Source organism: Pristiophorus japonicus, chromosome 6 (assembly GCF_044704955.1).
Source record: "Pristiophorus japonicus isolate sPriJap1 chromosome 6, sPriJap1.hap1, whole genome shotgun sequence".
NCBI lineage: Eukaryota > Metazoa > Chordata > Chondrichthyes > Pristiophoridae > Pristiophorus > Pristiophorus japonicus.
In genome coordinates, this window is record NC_091982.1 from 150318656 (window position 1) to 150337652 (window position 18997).

General features: G+C 45.5%; 1 protein-coding gene across 3 annotated transcripts in view; it reads right to left on the bottom strand.

The window, feature by feature from the left end:
• Nucleotides 1–46: 46 nt before the first annotated feature.
• LOC139265824 (glypican-1-like) overlaps nucleotides 47–18997 on the bottom strand; it is a 378382-nt gene continuing 359431 nt past the window's right edge. For all 3 annotated transcript variants that reach the window (XM_070883291.1, XM_070883290.1, XM_070883289.1), the window contains 2 exons: nucleotides 12525–12700; nucleotides 47–1021 (listed from right to left, as the gene is read on the bottom strand). In XM_070883291.1, the coding sequence (XP_070739392.1) occupies nucleotides 801–1021; nucleotides 12525–12700 (397 nt within the window). In that variant the 3' untranslated portion in view covers nucleotides 47–800. The remainder of the gene's footprint in view (nucleotides 1022–12524; nucleotides 12701–18997) is intronic.

The following is an 18997-nucleotide window of genomic DNA, read 5'->3' on the forward strand; positions in this document are numbered from 1 at the left end:
CTACCCGTGCCCCCTCCCACCCACCCCCGCCCTCCAACCCCACTTAACAATCCCATTCTCTACCAACTTGACAGTGTAGCGTTAAAAACATTACAAGTAGCATCAGTCGCTCTCTGATCCTTCGAGAGATATTGACCGCCATTTTGCTTTTAAAGGCCTAATATGAGAACCAGAAACTCAGCGACATGGACATTTCACAAACGATTATACCAACGCTTCATATACTTATAGGTTAAGGAGAACCGGATGGCCTTGTTATTGGGGAAAACAATCTCCAGGAAGACTGATCCTGGTATTCCATAAGGATGCAGTTCACCTGGAATTAAAGGAATAACACCCAACATGATATCCCTGTGGGTATCCATTCTGTCACTGCAAATAATGTACCTGAAAATACCTCGCTGGGGCATTTTATCTTCAAGAAAAGAAGTTCAATCTCAAACTTAAGAATTAAAAAAATTATTATTAGCCTCTCGATACATGGAAAGCTCCCTGCCTCCCAGTGGGAGCCTGTGTCTGTGCTGTGTTGAGAACAGGTGATCAGAACAATTAGATGCCCTAAAGCTGGAAAAAAAAAATTAGGCTTGAAAAGTACTGGAACCTCCTCAAACTGCACAGAGGAAACTCCCCTCCCAAAGTGTTCAAAAATCCAAAGTATATTCACCTCCAGCACCGGCAGAATTTACAAATAGCCAAAAGATTCTTTTTTTTTCGTTGCAAAGATAAACAAAACGCTTGTCCGTTTTGGCAAAGGTTTTGCCTCAGTCTCTCTCTCTCTCTCTCGTGCCCCACGAAGAATTCTACCGACAGAAACACTGCAGGGCAAGGGCCAAGGCCAGCAGGTGGAGGAAGCCGACTGAGCATCGCAGGGTGTCGCCGCCGTTGGTGGATTTGGTTTTCCCGCTCTGCTCCGGGATGGCATAGACGATGGGCGACCTGGTCGCGGCGTTGATGAACCGTCTCCTGCCGCAGCCGTCCTCCGAACAGGCGTCGCCACTTCCAGATCCACTGCTGTCGTCGCCTGTGGGAAACACAAAGGTGTTAATGAGGAGAGGCCCAGTCATACTCCCAGCTTCAGGCCCAGCCATACTCCCAGCTCCAGGTCTTGTTATACTCCTAGCTCCAGGCCCAGTTATACTCCCAGATCCAGGCCCAGTCATACTCCCAGCTCCAGGCCCAGTTATACTCCCAGATCCAGGCCCAGTCATACTCCCAACTCCAGGCTCAGTTATACTCCCAACTCCAGGCCCAGTCATACTCCCAGCTCCAGGCTCATTTATATTCCCAGCTCCAGGCCCAGTCATACTCCCAACTCCTGGCCTAGTTATACTCCCAGTTCCAGGCCCAGTTATACTCCCAACTCCAGGCCCAGTCATACTCCCAGCTCCAGGCCCCGTCATATTCCCAGCTCCAGGCTCAGTTATACTCCCAGCTCCAGGCCCAGTCATACTCCCAGCTCCTGGCCTAGTTATACTCCCAGTTCCAGGCCCAGTTATACTCGCAGCTCCAGGCCCAGTTATACGCCCAGCTCCAGGCCTAGTTATACTCCCAGCTCCAGGCCCAGTCATACTCCCAGCTCCAGGCCCAGTTATACTCTCAGCTCCAGCCCCAGTTATACTCCCAGCTCCAGGCCCAGCCATACTCCCAGCTCCAGGCTCAGCCATACTCCCAGCTCCAGGCCCAGTTATACTCCAAGCTCCAGGCCCAGTTATACTCCCAGCTCCAGGCCCAGCCATACTCCCAGCTCCAGGCCTAGTAATACTCCCAGCTCCAGGCCTAGTTATACATCCAGCTCCAGGCCCAGCCATACTCCCAGCTCCAGGCCTAGTTATACTCCTAGCTCCAGGCCCAGTTATACTCCTAGGTCCAGGCCCAGCCATACTCCCAGCTCCAGGCCCAGCCATACTCCCAGCTCCAGCCATACTCCCAGCTCCAGGCCTAGTTATACTCCCAGCTCCAGGCCCAGTTATACTCCCAGCTCCAGGCCCAGCCATACTCCCAGCTCCAGGCCCAGCCATACTCCCAGCTCCAGGCCCAGTTATACTCCCAGCTCCAGACCTAGTTATACTCCCAGCTCCAGGCCCAGTCATACTCCCAGCTCCAGGCCCAGTTATACTCCCAGCTCCAGGCCCAGTGTAATATATATAGCTCCACCTGTGGACTACTGTGGCACTGCATCCAGTGCTGTTTATAATAAAGAAGTGAACAGGTCGCCTGACTGAGTTCCGGTATGTTCTGCCATGTTAAGGCTGTGTGTGTGTTTGTGAGTTACTGAAGATATAACAAAGGCGATGAAGATGGGATAAAGCGGATAAAAAAAGCTGCAATTTTTGGATGATTCAGCCAACGGACAGGGAGACTTTGAGAGCCTCTCTGTTTTGATTAACAGCTACAAATCCTAGGTAAATTACAAGCACACTTGTCTGAACTGCCAGAGTCTAGATGGCTGTACCTGTGGGAAAATTAATGTGTTTGGGGGAGTTTCAACATGACCGTGAAAGTTTCGGAGCATATGTGGAGCAGCTAGAAATGTTTTTCACCGCAAATAATATCATCGAAGTACCCAATGATGAAAATCATTGTGTTGGAACGACAAAGGGCTATTTTATTAACTGAAGCAGGGCCCGAGGTGTATGAAACCTTGAAAAATGTGCTTGTGCCTTTCAAGCCAAAAGACACAACTCTTAAGCAGATTTAGCACGACAGCCCTGAACCCCTGGAAGTTGCTGAAAGTTATCATTTCGGAATACAAGATCAGTGCTGGGACCCCAGCTACTTACAATATACATTAATGATTTAGATGAAAGAATTGAATGTAATATCTCCAAGTTTGAAGATGACACTAAGCTGGTTGGCGGTGTGAGCTGTGAGGAGGATGCTAAGAGGCTGCAGGGTGACTTGGACAGGTTAGGTGAGTGGGCAAATGCATGGCAGATGCAGTATAGTGTGGATAAACGTGAGGCTATCCACATTGGTGGCAAAAACAGGAAGGCAGAATATTAACTGAATGGTGACAGATTAGGAAAAGGGGAGGTGCAACGAGACCTGGGTGTCATAGTACATCAGTCATTGAAAGTTGGCAAGCAGGTTCAGCAGGCGGTGAAGAAGGCAAATGGTATGTTGATCTTTATAGTGAGAGGATTTGAGTATAGGAGCAGGGCCATCTTGCTGCAGTTGTATAGGGCCTTGGTGAGGTCACACCTGGAATATTGTGTTAGTTTTGGTCTCCTAATCTGAGGAAGGACAATCTTGTTATTGAGGGAGTGCAGCGAAGGTTCACCAGACTGATTCCCGGGATGACCGGACTGACATATGAGGAGAGACTGGATCGACTGGGCTTGTTTTCACTCAAGTTTAGAAGAATGAGAGGGGATCTCATAGAAACATATAAAATTCTGACAGGACTGGACAGGTTAGATACAGGAAGAATGTTCCCGATGTTGGGGAAGTCCAGAACCAGGGGTCACAGTCTAAGGATAAGGGGTAAGCCATTTAGGACCAAGATGAGGAGAAACTTCTTCACTCAGAGAGTTGTTAACCTGTGGAATTCCCTACCGCAGAAAGTTGTTGAGGCCAGTTCGTTAAATATATTCAAAAGGGAGTTAGATGTGGCCCTTATGGCTAAAGGGATCAAGGGGTATGGAGAGAAAGCAGGAAAGGGGTACTGAGGTTGAATGATCAGCCATGATCTTATTGAATGGTGGTGCAGGCTCGAAGGGCCAAATGGCCTACTCCTGCACTTAATTTCTATGTTTCTATCAGTTAACTGAAGAAAATATCAGTGAGCACATTGTAGCATTAAAAAAGCTATCTATTCACTGTAATTTTGGAAACTTTCAGGACCGAGCATTGCGTGACCGCTTTGTTTGTGGGATGAAAAATGAAGCAATCAGAAGAAAGTTATTGACAATCCCTAAGTTGACTTTTGATTAAGCTTGTCAGACAGCTTTGTCAATGAACATGGCTGACCAATATTCCCGAGAATTTCATACTATTTCCAGTCATCAGACAACCGAGGTGAATCGCCTGCTGGTTAAAAGTAAAAGGCAGTGGGCCCCAAGGTCTCAGAAACTGGCAATGGTAACAGAGCATTGAAGTCCTGCTATCAGTGCCTGGACAACACATTGCTCAAAGTTGTCCATATGTGAAGCCAGAGTGTTTTATCTGCAAGAAAACTGGGCATCTTGCGAAGGCATGCAGACTGAAGGGTAAACCAGCTTTCAAAGCTATGAGTCCAGCGTTCAAAGCTATGAGTAAAAATCCCAAGAGACTACATAGCATGGAAGAAACACAACAGGACGAGGAGGTTTTAGAGCAACACATCATCAGGAGCACGAGGTTAACTGACAGCGATTCTAAAAGTATCATAATCCACATAGATGTTGCAGGAACCAAGATACACATGGAAATCGACACTGGTGCATCCGTGAGTGTAGTACCGGAGTCGCTATACTTCGACAAATTGCGTGATTTCCAACTGGAGAAATCTAAGATAGAGCTGTCAGGCTACTCAGGAGAGAACATTCCTGTGGCAGGTCATATCATCGTACCGGTGAAATACAAGGATCAATTTCAGAGCTTGCCTCTATTTGTGGTGGCAGGAGACAAGCCTGCCTTACTAGGAAGAAATTGGTTGGGATCAATGAAGCTGGATTGAAGTGAGATTTTTCGTGTTGAAACAGAATTTGCATCAAGGGATGATGTCATCAAGAATTATCCGAAGGTGTTCTGCGAAATGGGCAGTCCGATCCAAGGCTTCAAGGCGAGTGTCAGGGTACAGAAGGACGCTAGATCGGTTTACTGCAAGCCACGTTCCATACCATATGTACTCAAGGAGAAAGTTGAGCAAGAACTCAAAAGACTAGAGACTGAGAACATTATTTGTAAGATAGATCGATGTAATTGGGCTACACCCATTGTTGTTGTACCTAAGTCCAATGGTAAGGTAAGATTGTGTGGGGTGATTATAAAGTAATCGTAAACTAAGTTCTAGAGGGTAATCTCCCTAATACTTTGCAAAATATAGAAGATTTTTTCACAACACTGACAGGTGGTCAGATCTTCTCAAAGTTGGATCTTATGAATGCCTACTTACAGCTTGAATTAGATGAGGAGTCCAAGTCATGTTTGACTATAAATACTCATGGTCATGCCTATATCAATTTAATAGGCTACCATTTGGAGTGTCTTCCACCCCTGCCATACTCTAAGGGGTGGTGAACCAGATTTTGCAAGGTATTGAAGGGGTAGTATGTTATTTAGATGACATACTAATTTCAGCACCAAATAGGCAAATTCATAATAATAAGATATTGAATGAAGTCCTCAAATGGCTAGAGAAGCACAGAGTACGAGTGTCTGCTCGCAAGTGTGAGTTATTTCAAAACTCCATGGAGTACTTAGGATACGGAGTAGACAAAGATGGTTTACATCCAACCAAGGAGAAGCTGGAGGCAATTAAAAATGCACCCACTTCCAAGAATGTCACTGAACTTCAATAATTTTTGGGTCTTTTGAACTATTATGGGAAGTTCGTACCCAATTTGGCTATAGTATTACATCCACTGAATGAACTTTTGAAAAAACAGGTCCATTGGAAGTGGCCAGAAGAATGCGATACAGCATTCAAGGAGTATAAAAGCAAAGTGGTAGAGAGTACCATGTTAGTTCACTATAGAAACATAGAAACATAGAAAATAGGTGCAGGAGCAGGCCATTCAGCCCTTCTAGCCTGCACCGCCATTCAATGAGTTCATGGCTGAACATGAAACTTCAGTACCCCCTTCCTGCTTTCTCGCCATAACCCTTGATCCCCCGAGTAGTAAGGACTTCATCTAACTCCCTTTTGAATAATGTACCTAAGGAGATCAAGCTTGCATGTGATGCCTCTCCATATGGAGTTGGGGCAGTGATCTCTCATGTATTACGTAGTGGGGAGGAGAGACCAATTGCTTTTGCTTCACGCACTCTCAGTGCCAGTGAGCGTAATTTTGCGTAAATTGAAAGGGAAGCTTTGGCATTAATTTTTAGGGTCAAGAAGTTCCACAAATACTTGTATGGTCATAAGTTTACCATCATTACGGCCCATAAGCCCCTGACAGTAATCCTCCATCTGAAGTCCCCAATTCCAACATTAGCTGCAGCCCGAATGCAGAGATGGGCTTTGATTTTGTCAGCATATACGTATATTGAATACAGACGATCAGCTGAATCACAGTAATGCTGATGCTATGTCTAGATTGCCTTCCCCATGACAAGTTACACCGATAGGGAAGAAGTGTTCTATTTTTCATCCATTGGTGAACTGCCAATCACAGCTGAAGAGATTGGTAGAGCAACCAAACGTCATGTCAAAGTTTGGTTGCTCTACCAATCTCTTCAGCTGTGATTGGCAGTTCACCAATGGATGAAAAATAGAACACTTATGTCAAAGGTGTATGATTATAGTGCAAATGGCTGGCCAAACCAGGCAACATGCAAAGATATTAATTTATTCTTCATTCATATGAATGAATTATCAGTCAATAAAGATTGTATCATATGGGGTGCAAGAGTGGTTATATCAAATAAATTCAGATCCAAATTATTAGGAGACCTCCATGACCAGCTTCTGGGAGTGTGCTTGACCAATAGTTTTGCATGCAGCTACTTATGGTGGCCAGGTCTTGATAAAGATAGATAGTACATCGTGAGTCAGTGTACGACATGTCAATCGGTAAGTAAGAAACCACCGTCAGTACCATTACAGCCATGGAAATGGCTTCCCAGGGTGTGGCAAAGGCTACATATCGATTTTGCGGAGTTAGAAGGACAACAGTTGTTCATTGTGATTGATAGCCATTCGAAGTGGGTCGAGGTGTTTCCAATGTAGAAAATAACAACAGTAAAACATTAGACATTTTACGAAGGTTATTTTCTTCATTTGGCCTCCCAGAAGAAATTGTTTTGGATAATGGATCACAATTTCGTTCAGAAGAATTTGCACAGTTCACGAGCAAAATGGTGTGAAACATACCAAGGTTCCACCATACCATCTTGCTTCAAATGGTGCAGCAGAGCGCACTGTACAAATTCTAAAAAGTGCCCTCATCAACAGATGTTGGATCCAAATCCAAAGAAACGACAGTTGTCATTGGAACACAAATTGACTAATTTTCGTAATACTTCTCGTACAACTACTGGTAGAACACCAGCAGAGTTCTCAAACGACAGCCACGAACCAGATTCTCGTTGTTAAAACCAAACTTGGCAAAGTCCGTAGAAGTTACATAATGAAGACAGAAAGAGAATCATGATAGAGGTAGAGTAAAAGAGAGAAGTCTGAAATTAAATTAGAAGGTGAAAGCGAAGAACCATCACCATAAATGGTTAAAGTGGTTACCAGAAAGAGTGGTGAAGATTTGTGGTCCTTGTACATATTTAGTCAAGATGTTTGATCATGGACAGGTTAGGTTTGTTCACATTGATCATATTTTACCTAAGACATGAAAGTAGTTGAAGGTGGGAATGATTCAATTATTTCTGACTCATCAGATAGTTTTGATACACCAATAGCATATCCTACATCTAGTGTACTGGAAACAAATCCAGGAGAAAGTCAGAATTTATGTCTGAGTCCGAGTCAGGCAGACAAACAGTCTGAACTTAGAGAGAGTTAAAATGGAAATCAAGGGTATCCCTTGGAGGAAAACTTTCCTTAGGATCAGCCTCGAACGACACCATGTTTGGAAGCTTCTGCTCGAGAGCGAAGGTATCCTCTTTGAAACAGAAAACAAGTGGTTAAGCCTGATTTGTAAATATGGCAAAATAAGTCCATATCTTTTGTTATGTATAACCATGCAAGTTATGTATGATGATTATTTTGATATAATTCCTTCTTCATTAAGGAGGGAGAATTGTAACATATATAGCGCCACCTGTGGACTACTGTGGCACTGCAGCCAGTGCTGTTTATAATAAAGAAGGGAACAGGTCACCTGTTCTGTCATCTTAAGGCTGTGTATGTGTTTGTGAGTTACTGAAGATATAACACCCAGTTATACTCCCAGCTCCAGTTATACTCCCAGTTCCAGGCCTAGTTATACTCCCAGCTCCAGGCCCAGTTATATCCCCAGCTCCAGTTATACCTCCAGCTCCAGTTATACTCGCAGCTCCAGGCCCAGTTATACCCCCAGCTCCAGTTATACTCCCAGCTCCAGGCCCAGTTATACTCTCAGCTCCAGGCCTATTATACTCCCAGCTCCAGTTATACTCCCAGCTCCAGGCCCAGTCATACTCCCAACTCCAGGCCCAGTTTCACTCCCAGCTTCAGGCCCAGTCATACTCCCAGAGTGCAAGCTCCAGGAAATGCTAGGGTGAGGTCTGGGTTGGCATGAGAGGCCGCATAGAGAGGGGTGCGGGGCTTAGGTTTGCAGGGAGTTGGGGAGGGATGGAAAGAGAGGTTTCTCAGGCCTGGGAATATTTATGGAGGTTTGGTTTGCGAAATGTAAGGTGTAGAGCTTCGGAGCACTCAGTGGGGCTGGGCCCCAGGAGTAGTCAAGGTTCTGGGGCATTAAGTGGGAGTGGGGTTTGGGAGTGCTAAGGAGAGTGGGGAGCGGGTCAGCACATAATTGGTCATTGGGGAGGTTCGTGAACACATTTGGGGGGGGGGGGTTTCGAGTCTCTGAGCACTCAGGCGAAGGATTAAATGTCAGGCGAGCTGCAGTAAGTGAGCATGGGAATGTGATTGGAGTTTGGCATTGGAAGCGTTTCGGAATGGGTCAATCAATCTATTCTGAAAGAAACTGTCTGGAAAAAAGACACGAAAGTTGCTAGATTTGGTCAGGGTAGGACCCATGCTGTGTCAACTAAGGAGATTTGGCCATGCCAGCAAAGTAGAGAGTAAACAGCCTAGAGAACAGACAGTGGCCGCACTAGGAATGTGTTTTTACTGGAGCAATAACCGTGTTTGTCAGGAGCCAAAGTACACAGCCAACACTGTGGTAGGGAATGTGGAATTATGAAAGGAAGTTTTGGGTAGAGCAGCAACAACAACAACAACTTGTATTTATATGGCACCTTTAACGTAGTAAAACGTCCCAAGGCGCTTCACAAGAGTGTTATCAGACAAAACAAATAAATTTGACACCGAGCCACATAAGAAGAAATTACGGCAGATGACCAAAAGCTTGGTCAAAGAGGTAGGTTTTAAGGAGCGTCGTAAAGGAGCAAAGAGAGGTGGAGAGGCGGAGAGGTTTAGGGAGAGAGTTCCAGAGCTTGGGATTTGGCAGCTGAAGGCACGGTCAGCAATGGTTGAGCGATTATAATCAGGGATGCTCAAGAGGGCAGAATTAGAGGAGCGCAGACATCTTGCGGGGTTGTGGGGCTGGAGGTGATTACTGAGATAGGGAAGGGTGAGGCCATGGAAGGATTTGAAAACAACGATGAGAATTTTTAAATCGAGGTGTTGCTTAACCAGGAGCCAATGTAGGTTGGCAAGTACAAGGGGTGATGGGTGAACGGGACTTGGTGCGGGTTAGAACTCGGGCTGCCGAGTTTTGGATCACCTCAAGTTTACGTACAGTAGCATGTGGGCAGTCAGCCAGGCACAAAGACACACAGGACACTGTCACAGAAATGTCAGAACCCGAGCTCCAGGGACGGAGCGGAAGGTATGCCCGAGCCCCATAAAAAGAGGGCAAGGCTGTACAGACATTGGACATTAGAATGGGCAAGTTTTGCAAATGTTTTAATGGTTAAAGTTTGATATATTACTAGTCGGCCTCCCCTGGCATTGCACACGGGCAGTCAGTCCCAAGTTTGGTTTTCCGCTGAAGCTGGGTCAGAGAGCCGGAAATAATTTGGCCAGAGTATGTCAAACCTAATGCAGTTCCCGTTTTAATGTCAGACATTCTATCCTTATTTCTATGCAACTCTTTGTTAACAGCAACAATAAATAAAATTGCAGTGGGATCATGTTCGATGCAATAGGTTGGGAGCATAACCTCCCAGGGCCCTTCATAGGAGCGTAAATCAAACAACATTTGTCATCGAGTCACAGAAGGAGATATCAGGACAAGTGACCAAAAGCTTGGTTATAGGGTTAGGTTTTAAGGAGCATCTTCAAGGAGGAGAGAGAGGTAGGGAGGCGGAGAGGTTTAGGGAGGGAGTTCCAGAGCTTGGGGCCTTGACAGCTGAAGGCACAACCACCAATGGTGGGGTGATGAAAATCAAGGATGTGCAAGAGGCCAGAATTGGAGGAGTGCTGAGGTCTCAGAGGGTTGTAGGGCTGGAGGAGGTTGCAGAGATAGGGAGGGCTGAACCACGGAGGCATTTGAAAATAATGATGAGAGTTTTAAACTTGAGACGCCACCGGGAGCTAATGTAGGCCAGTGAGCACAGGGGGTGATGGGTGAAGGAAATGTACGGCAGTTTGGAAAGCAAGGAAGTAAAGTTGGTCGGAGCACAGTAGTTTCTCTGGCGTACAGGCTGGAGATATAAAACATAGGCACTGCAGCACCACCCCTGGCACGAGGGTGTAACTACAGCATGACAAGTTCACACAGCTAGAAATAGAAAGGTGGATTCAGAAATTAAGAAAGAAAAAAGTTGACATAAAAGTGTGATAAAAATGAAAGACTGGAACTTTTTTAGTTGCATCAGTTTCAGGAAGTGATGCGTGGCTCTGTTTAGTGACACGTGATTTGCGACTCAGGATGAAGCTCAGTATTCCAATGGCAAAGGTGGCCAATCAGACCTTGCTAATGGGAGATATTAGTCCAGGATAGATTTTCTTTGTTTGTAGCAGTATTCCTTAATTAACTATGTCAAAAGTTGTTTGATGCAAGAACTGTCAGTTTGAAATGTCAACAAAAACAGTTCAACAAACCGCAGGTGAGATGAATTCAATTAATCTAATCACTGAACCATTACAGTGAGGTTGGCAAGAAGATGGCATTGACAGACACATTACATCCCGACTCACAAGAGCAGACTTCAAAGGCATGGCATTCAAAGAATTCCCGTGGCAATAAATCTCAGCTTTAGTTCTGTCAGGAGATCTGATCTCTGGATTGGAAATTCACATCATCCTCATACAACATCAAACCGTGAGGGTCTATGAAGCACCATCAAGTGGTTTGTTCTAAAGAGGGTCATTTAATTAACTGTGTGTGATCTGATTCTCTTTGCTATGTTAAGTACAGGTAATGCACTTTCAGTAATTGGCTATGTCTTTACTGGTTTCTGTATTATTCAGCCTGTAAGTATATCTGACTATTAATGGTCTGCCAGTATAGTATTTGCTGCCTATTGAAAGGACTAAGGAGAACATGGTGGTTATTGCCCCCCCCACTCCCCATGAACTCCACTGATTGATGTCTTCCTGATCAGGGCCTATATAATCACACAGATTTCGGTTCATGGGAAACTCACATTGGTTACGGTAAAGTGTTGGGAGAAATGTAAAAATGGCCTCAGTGCCAGCATTGCTAGATTGAAGGACTATGTACATCAGGCACTTCAAAGCACTGGAGAAGTACCACCAATGCTGCCTCCACAAAATCCTGCAAATCCACTGGCAGAATAGGCGTATCAACATCAGTGTTCTCTCTCAGGCCAACATCCCCAGCATTGACCACGCTTGATCAGCTCCAATGGATGGGCCACATTTTCCACATGCCCGATGCTAGACCCCCGAAACAAGCGCTCTACTCCGAGCTCCAACATGGCAAGCGAGCCCCAGGAGGGAAGAGAAAACACTTCAAGGACACTCTCAAAGCCTCCTTGAAAAAATGTAACATCGCCACCGAGTCTCAACTTTGAGCGGTCTTGGGCCAGGTGGAGGAGAAGCATTCAAGAAGGCGCCGAACACTTCGAGTCTCTTCGCTGGGAGCACGCGGAAGCCAAGCACAGACAGCGCAAGCAGCGTACGACAAACCAAGCATCTCACCCACCCATCCCTCCAACCACCACCTGTCCCACCTGTGACAGAGTCTGTAGATCCCACATTGGACTCATCAGTCATCTGAGAACTCATATTAGTGTGGAAGCAAGTTATCCTCGACTCCGGGGAACCCCCTAAGAATGACGAAGAAGAGATTGAAGCAGAAGGAGGGATCATTGGGATATTGGGGAAAAGGAGAGGAAGCAGATACCAAAAAAAGATAGAAGGTGAGATGAGAATGCAGAGACAAAGAGATAAAGGGAAGAGAATGAGAAAGAGAAAAAGGGGCACAAAAGATGAGGAAGGGGGAGGAAGCTGGAAAGATGGAAGTGATATGTGCGAATAACAGAAGAGGGAGGAGGGAAGATAAGAGAAGAAAAAGAAGTAAAAAGAGATTAAAGGGGCAGGGGCGAAAAGATGCTCCAGAGGAAAATGTCAAGAAACCACATCCCCACGCCTGAATAATACTGTACAAAGGACCGAATGACTGGACAGAACCTCTCCTCAACACGTAAAGCCAATCGCATCAGTGAGCACAGATGCTTGCAATAAAAAGAACCAACAGACAGAGACAATAAAGATAGAGCAGTCGGGTACTCACTCGTATCCTGGAATTCCACATCATTGCCATTGTAGGCGTTCTGCAGCCGATTGGTCATTATTCGCAACTGCATGATCTGTTGACGAATGGTCATGTCCGGTTTGGTGATGTCAACCTCGACCTCTGGATTATTAATCTGATTGGCTAGTCCATCTGCCATAACCTCTGGGAGGTACCTGTCATGTGTAATCAGAGTTAACAAGCATTAGTCCAGTGTCCACGAACCAGCATCCCGTCTGCGTAATGCTGAACTGCTTCAAATGTAATGATTTGAAATAATTCGAGGTGAGATAGTATTGTCTATGAGTTATAGCAGCAATCCTCGGGTATTTTAAACAGCAGCAAACGGGTCATGATGATATAACTGACATCCAGTGGTCAAAGGGCCCACTTGTGTATACTGAACTACACAGGACCACATGGTCAGTGCCTTGACAGTTCAACTCATCGAGGGAAGTGGTATGGACACAACAATTGCCATCAACTCCCCATCAGGAGAGAAATAAATCAGTCAGGATCACTATCCACTATCTACCAACTCCTGCTGGAAAACGCACATGTGCAGGCATTGGGTAATGGCAGGACTGCCCTCACGTGTGATGCCCTACATGGTCAAAGAGCCAGCTGATGCTCAATCTCTAGGTGCACACATAACGAGTAGCCTCTGTCCATAAGAACATAAGAAATAGCAGCAGGAGTAGGCCATTTGGCTCCTCGAGCCTGTTCCACCATTCAATAAGATCATGGCTGATCACTTCCCTGCCCGCTCCCCATAACCCCTTATCCCCTATCGCTCAAAAATCTGTCTATCTCCACCTTAAATATATTCAATGACCCAGCCTCCACAGTTCTCTGGGGCAGAGAATACCTCAGATTTACAACCCTCTGAGAGAAGAAATTCTTCCTCATCTCAGTTTTAAATGGGCGGCCCCTTATTCTGAGACTATGGCCCCTAGTTTTAGTTTCCCCTATGAGTGGAAATATCCTCTCTGCATCCATCTTGTCGAGCCCCTCATTATCTTATATGTGCACTGGGTGCCAAGAGCAGGATCCCTGGCAGATTAAATTTTTCCCTCTCTCTTTCGAGTCTAGGGGCACTGAGGCTAACTGTGCTCTCACCATTAAGGCCAGCCAATACAGCACAGACCAGGGATTGAAACTGCCACCCTCCTGGACGGTACAGCTCGGTACATAAGAACATAAGAAATAAGAGGAGTCGGCCATACAGCCCTTCGAGACTGGTCCATCATTTAATACGATCATGGCCGATCCGATCATGGATTCAGGTCCACTTCCCCGCCCGCTCTCCATAACCCCTTATTCCCTTATCGATTAAGAAACTGTCTATCTCTGTCTTAAATTTATTCAATGTCCCAGCTTCTACAGCTCTCTAAGGCAGCGAATTCCACAGATTTACAAACCTCTGAGAAGAAATTCCTCCTCATCTCAGTTTTAAATTGGCGGCCACATTCTAAGATTGTGGCCCCTAGTTCTAGTCTCCCCTATCAGTGGAAACATTCTCTCTGCATCCACCTTGTCAAGCCCCTTCATAGTCTTATAAATTTCGATAAGATCAACTCTCATTCTTCTGAATTCCAATGAGTAGAGGCCCAACCTACTCAACCTTTTCTCATAAGTCAACCCCCTCATCTCTGGAATTAACCTAGTGAACCTTCTCTGAACTGCCTCCAAAGCAAGTATATCCTTTTGTAAATATGGAAACCAAAACAGCACGCAGTATTCCAGGTGTGGCCTCATCAATAGCCTGTATAACTGAAGCAAGACTTCCCTGCTTTTATACTCCATCCGCTTTGCAATAAAGGCCAAGATTCCATTGGCCTTCCTGATCACTTGCTGTACCTGCATACTAACCTTTTGTGTTTCATGCACAAGTACCCCCAGATCCCACTGTACCCCACTGGGCAATGCAGTTACACGCTCCCTGACAAAGTTTAATTCCCCAACACCATTGAACTTCAGCAGGGACACGAAGCCAAGCAATGAAACTGAGGAGCTAGGGCTTGCACAAATATGCGCACACATGCTCACACACGTTCACATGCATACACTCGCTCACAGTACAGCAGCCAGCCCCAGCACACTGTGCTGACTCCCCTCCACAACCCCGCCGCACGACCTAGGAGGGAACACCGGAGGAGCAGCGGGGATAAAAGGACCAGCGAGCAGCCAGTTCCCGCAGGGAGCAGTGTGAGATGGTAAGAGGGCGAGAAAGGAGAACAGGGCGACTACATTCGACATCACAGGAAGGCAGGGAAGTGATTGGTTGGTGAGTTTTTCTCTCTCCTTGCTTTAAATTAAGGGCCTTAAATTCGGGGCTCGGGATTAATAACTAAAAACGAAATCTAATTCATGAACTACATTAGAGATGGCAGGGCTGGCAATGTGTCACTTCTGCAATATGTGGAATCTGGGGGACACCATTGAGGTCCACGGTGACCACATCTGCAGCAAGTGTCTGCAGCTCAAGGAACTTCGGCTGGAGTCCGAGCTGCAGACACTGCGACACATCAGGGAGGGGAGAGTTACCTGGACGCTGCGTTCCAGGAGCTAGTCACACCAATTAGATTAATTACTTCAAATTTGATCCGTGGTTAAGGACAGGAGGGTGTGACTATGAGTGAGGAAGGTATGGGGACTCAGGATGGAGTGATGGAGGAGCGTCAGCCCTTGCTCTTGTCCAACAGGTCGGAGATTCTTGCTCCCTGTGTGAACGAGAGCAGGGACTGCAGGGAGTATGAGCAAACTGACCACAACACCGTGGTACAGGAGATCATTCAAGTGGAGGGAGTAAAAAGAAACATTGTAGTGGTAGTGGACAGTATCTTTAGGGAGATAGATAAGATTCTTTGCAGCTGAGAACGTGAGTCCCGAAGGCTGTGTTGCCTGCCCAATGCCAGGGTTAAGGACATCTCCTCAGGGCTGGAGAGGAACTTGGAATGGGAGGGCGAAGATCCAGTTGTCGTGGTCTACGTGGGTACCAATGACATAGATAGGACAAAGAAAGAGGTTCTGCTAAGGGAGTACGAGCAGCTAGGGGCCAAATTAAAAAGCAGAACCACAAAGGTAATAATCTCTGGATTACTACCTGAGCCACAAGCAAATTTGCATAGAGTAAATAAGATCAGAGTTAAACACATGGCTCAAAGACTGGTGTGGGAGAAATGGATTTTGGTTCGTGGGACACTGGCACCAGTACTGGGGTAAGAGGGAGCTGTTCAGTTGTGACGGACTCCATTTAGACCGTGCTGGGACTAGGTTCCTGGCGAATCGAATAACTAAGACTGTAGACAGGACTTTAAACTAATTCGTGGGGGGGCGGCGGCGGGAGGAGGATTCAGGTGAGCAAAAATTTTAAAAGTCAAAGAATAAGGAGAAGGCAATAGAGCAGGGTAGCACTGGGGGAAATGACAACCAGAGTGTGACAGGAAGGCACAGAATGTATAAACATAAAGGTGAATCAGAAAGTGGAGTCAAAGCAGGAAAAAATGGTAAAAAAACAAATTTAAAAGCTCCTTATCTGAATGCATGCAGCATTCATAACAAAATGGATGAGTTGACGACACAAATAGATACAAATGGGTATGATCTGATAGCCGTTACAGAGATGTGGTTGCAAGGTGACCAGGACTGGGAACTAAATATTCAGGGGTATTTGACAATTCGGAAGGACAGACAGAAAGGAAAAGGAGATGGGGTAGTTTTGTTAATAAAGGATGAGATCAGCGCATTAGTGAGAAATTATATTGGCTCAGAAGATCAAGATGTTGAATCAGTTCGGGTGGAGATAAGGAATAATAAGGGGAAAAGTCGCTGGTTGGCATAGTCTATAGGCCCCCTAACATTAGCTACACTGTTGGACGGAGTATAAATCAAGAAATAATGGAGGTTTGTAAAAAAGGAACGGCAATAATCATGGACGATTTTAACCTTCATATTGATTGAACAAAGCAAATTGGCCAGGGTAGTCTTGAGCAAGAGTTCATAGACTGTGTATCCGGGATAGTTTCCTTGAACAGTACGTTGCGGAACCAACCAGGGAGTAGGCTATCTTAGATCTGGTACAGGTGCAGTGTCCAGAATCCGGAGTTCCGGAATCTGGAATGTTCCAGAATCCAGACCAGACGACCCTGCCGCCGCTGCCCTTACCTCGGGGGCCTCCTCGCCAGCCCGCCCAAATACCTCCTCAGTGGGGCCAGCCCGCCCGACAATCTCCTCAGTGGGGACCTGCCCGACGATCTCCTCGGCGGGCCCCGGATGACGCAAACAGCTCCTCGGCAGGTATTTCCCGCCCATCCCACCCTCTGACGTTCCGAAATACGGAAATACCCAAACTTAGGCGTTTCCAGATTTGTAACATCAGAAAGGCGTCCAAAGTCCGGAAAAACGTGGAATCTGGAACGGCCTCGGTCCCGAGGGTTCCGGATTCGGACGCTGCACCTGTATTGTGTAATGAGGCAGGATTAATAAACAATCTCCTAGTAAAGGATTCTCTAGCAATGAGTGACCATAACATGTTTGAATTTCAAATTCAGTTGAAGGGTGAGACAGTTGGATTTGAAACCAGTGTCCTAAGCTTAATCAAAGGAGACTACAAAGATATGAAGGCAGAATTAGCTAAAGTGGACTGGGAAAATAGATTAAAGTGTAGGACGGTTGATGAGCAGTGGCGGACATTTAAGGAGATATTTCATAACTCGCAACAAAAATATATTCCAATGAGAAGGAAAGATTGTAATAGAAGAGGCAACCATCCGTGGCTAACTAAGGAAATAAGGGATGGTATCAAATTGAAAACAAGGGCATATAATGTGATCAAGACTAGTGGGAGGCCAGAGGATTGGGAAACTTTTAAAAGCCAGCAAAGAACGACTAAAAAAATGATAAAGAGAGGGATGATAGATTGTGAAGGTAAACTAGCACTGAATATAAAAACAGATACAGTGCAGAGAGCAAAATTCACCAGAACCCCGCACTGTGTTTGGGCTCATTCGAAAGGAAATTTAATTTGGGACTATCTACCAAAAAGTTTGGAACTCTAATGTGCTATGGAAGAAACTACGAACTTTAATAGAATTATGAACTTTTACAAGACAAATTCAAGCCTGTGGGCGGACCTAGGGAACAAAAGAAGCCCACTTGATTAATGGAACTGTCTGGGTGTGAGGACTGAGCTAACCTGTCTGGAAGAATGAGTATTTGGAAATCTTCCTCCAAAGAGACATTACCATCACAAATCACCCAGAGGTGGCTCCCCATCAACATGGGTCTGGACAAACCATTTTCAGCATATACATCACAAAGAGGCCCAATCCAGCCTGTACGCGAAAGACTAAGCACAAAAGGACATTGCAATTACCAAACTAATTTTTCCACCAGGAAACAGTTTTTCGAAGATCAACCCACCCAAGACATATCAACTTTAACGAACCCGACAAAATATTACAAAGAAGAACCAAGCCCGCCAAAACTATACAAAGGATTGTGAACAGATTGGGCGGCAAGGTAGAACACTGAAATCGTATAACTGCCCCTGTTTTCAACAGAGGTTAAGTGGGGAAGAGAGGTGGTCGCTACTACAAGGAGAGAAACCAACGTGACAGTTGTAAAACTAACTTCCTCAGCCTCGGAGTCTTGAAGTCCTGAAGGAAGGAAGAACATCACCATCTACCATTAACTATCAAAAGGATTGGTAAGCATAAGTCCCTGCCCTGGAGTCTAACCTAGCTAGAATTAGGTATTGGGAGGAGGGAGGTATAATTTTACTGCAACCCGCTTTGAATGTGTAGTGTATGGTACTTTATTAGAGTGATTATAAGTTTGACCTTGTACCTTTCCTTGTCTTGTTCTTTATTAGAGTGATTGTAAGTTTGGCCATGTATTTTCTTACGAGAGTAATAAGCCTGTATTACTTTGACTGTAATAAAACCAAAGTTCTTTGTATCAAACCAATGTCCTCTGCACTTTTGTCACACACCCCAAATAAATCCAGAGTACAGAACCCAAGGGAATGGGAGCGATTCGAAACTGCTCAAGTTGGTCAGAAGGGAACCTGACCCCCTCATAGAGACCACAACACACCCCAAACAACCCCCCCCCCACCCCGCCCCCCCCCCTTACAACAGGTACATAAAAAAGAAAAGAGTGGCTAAAGTAAATGTTGGTCCCCTCGAAGATGAGACTGGGGAATTAATAATGGAGAACAGGGAAATGGCAGAGATGTTGAACAAATATTTTGTATTGGTATTCACGGTAGAAAACACTAAAAACATCCCAATAGTGGATAATCAAGGGGTTATAGGGAGGGAGGAAATTAATACAATCACTATCACCAAAGAAGTAGTACTCGGTAAAATAATGGGACGAGAGATGGACAAGTCCGCTGGACCTGATGGCTTACATTCTGGGGTCTTAAAAGAAGTGGCTGAGGATAGAGAATTGGCTAACTAACGGAA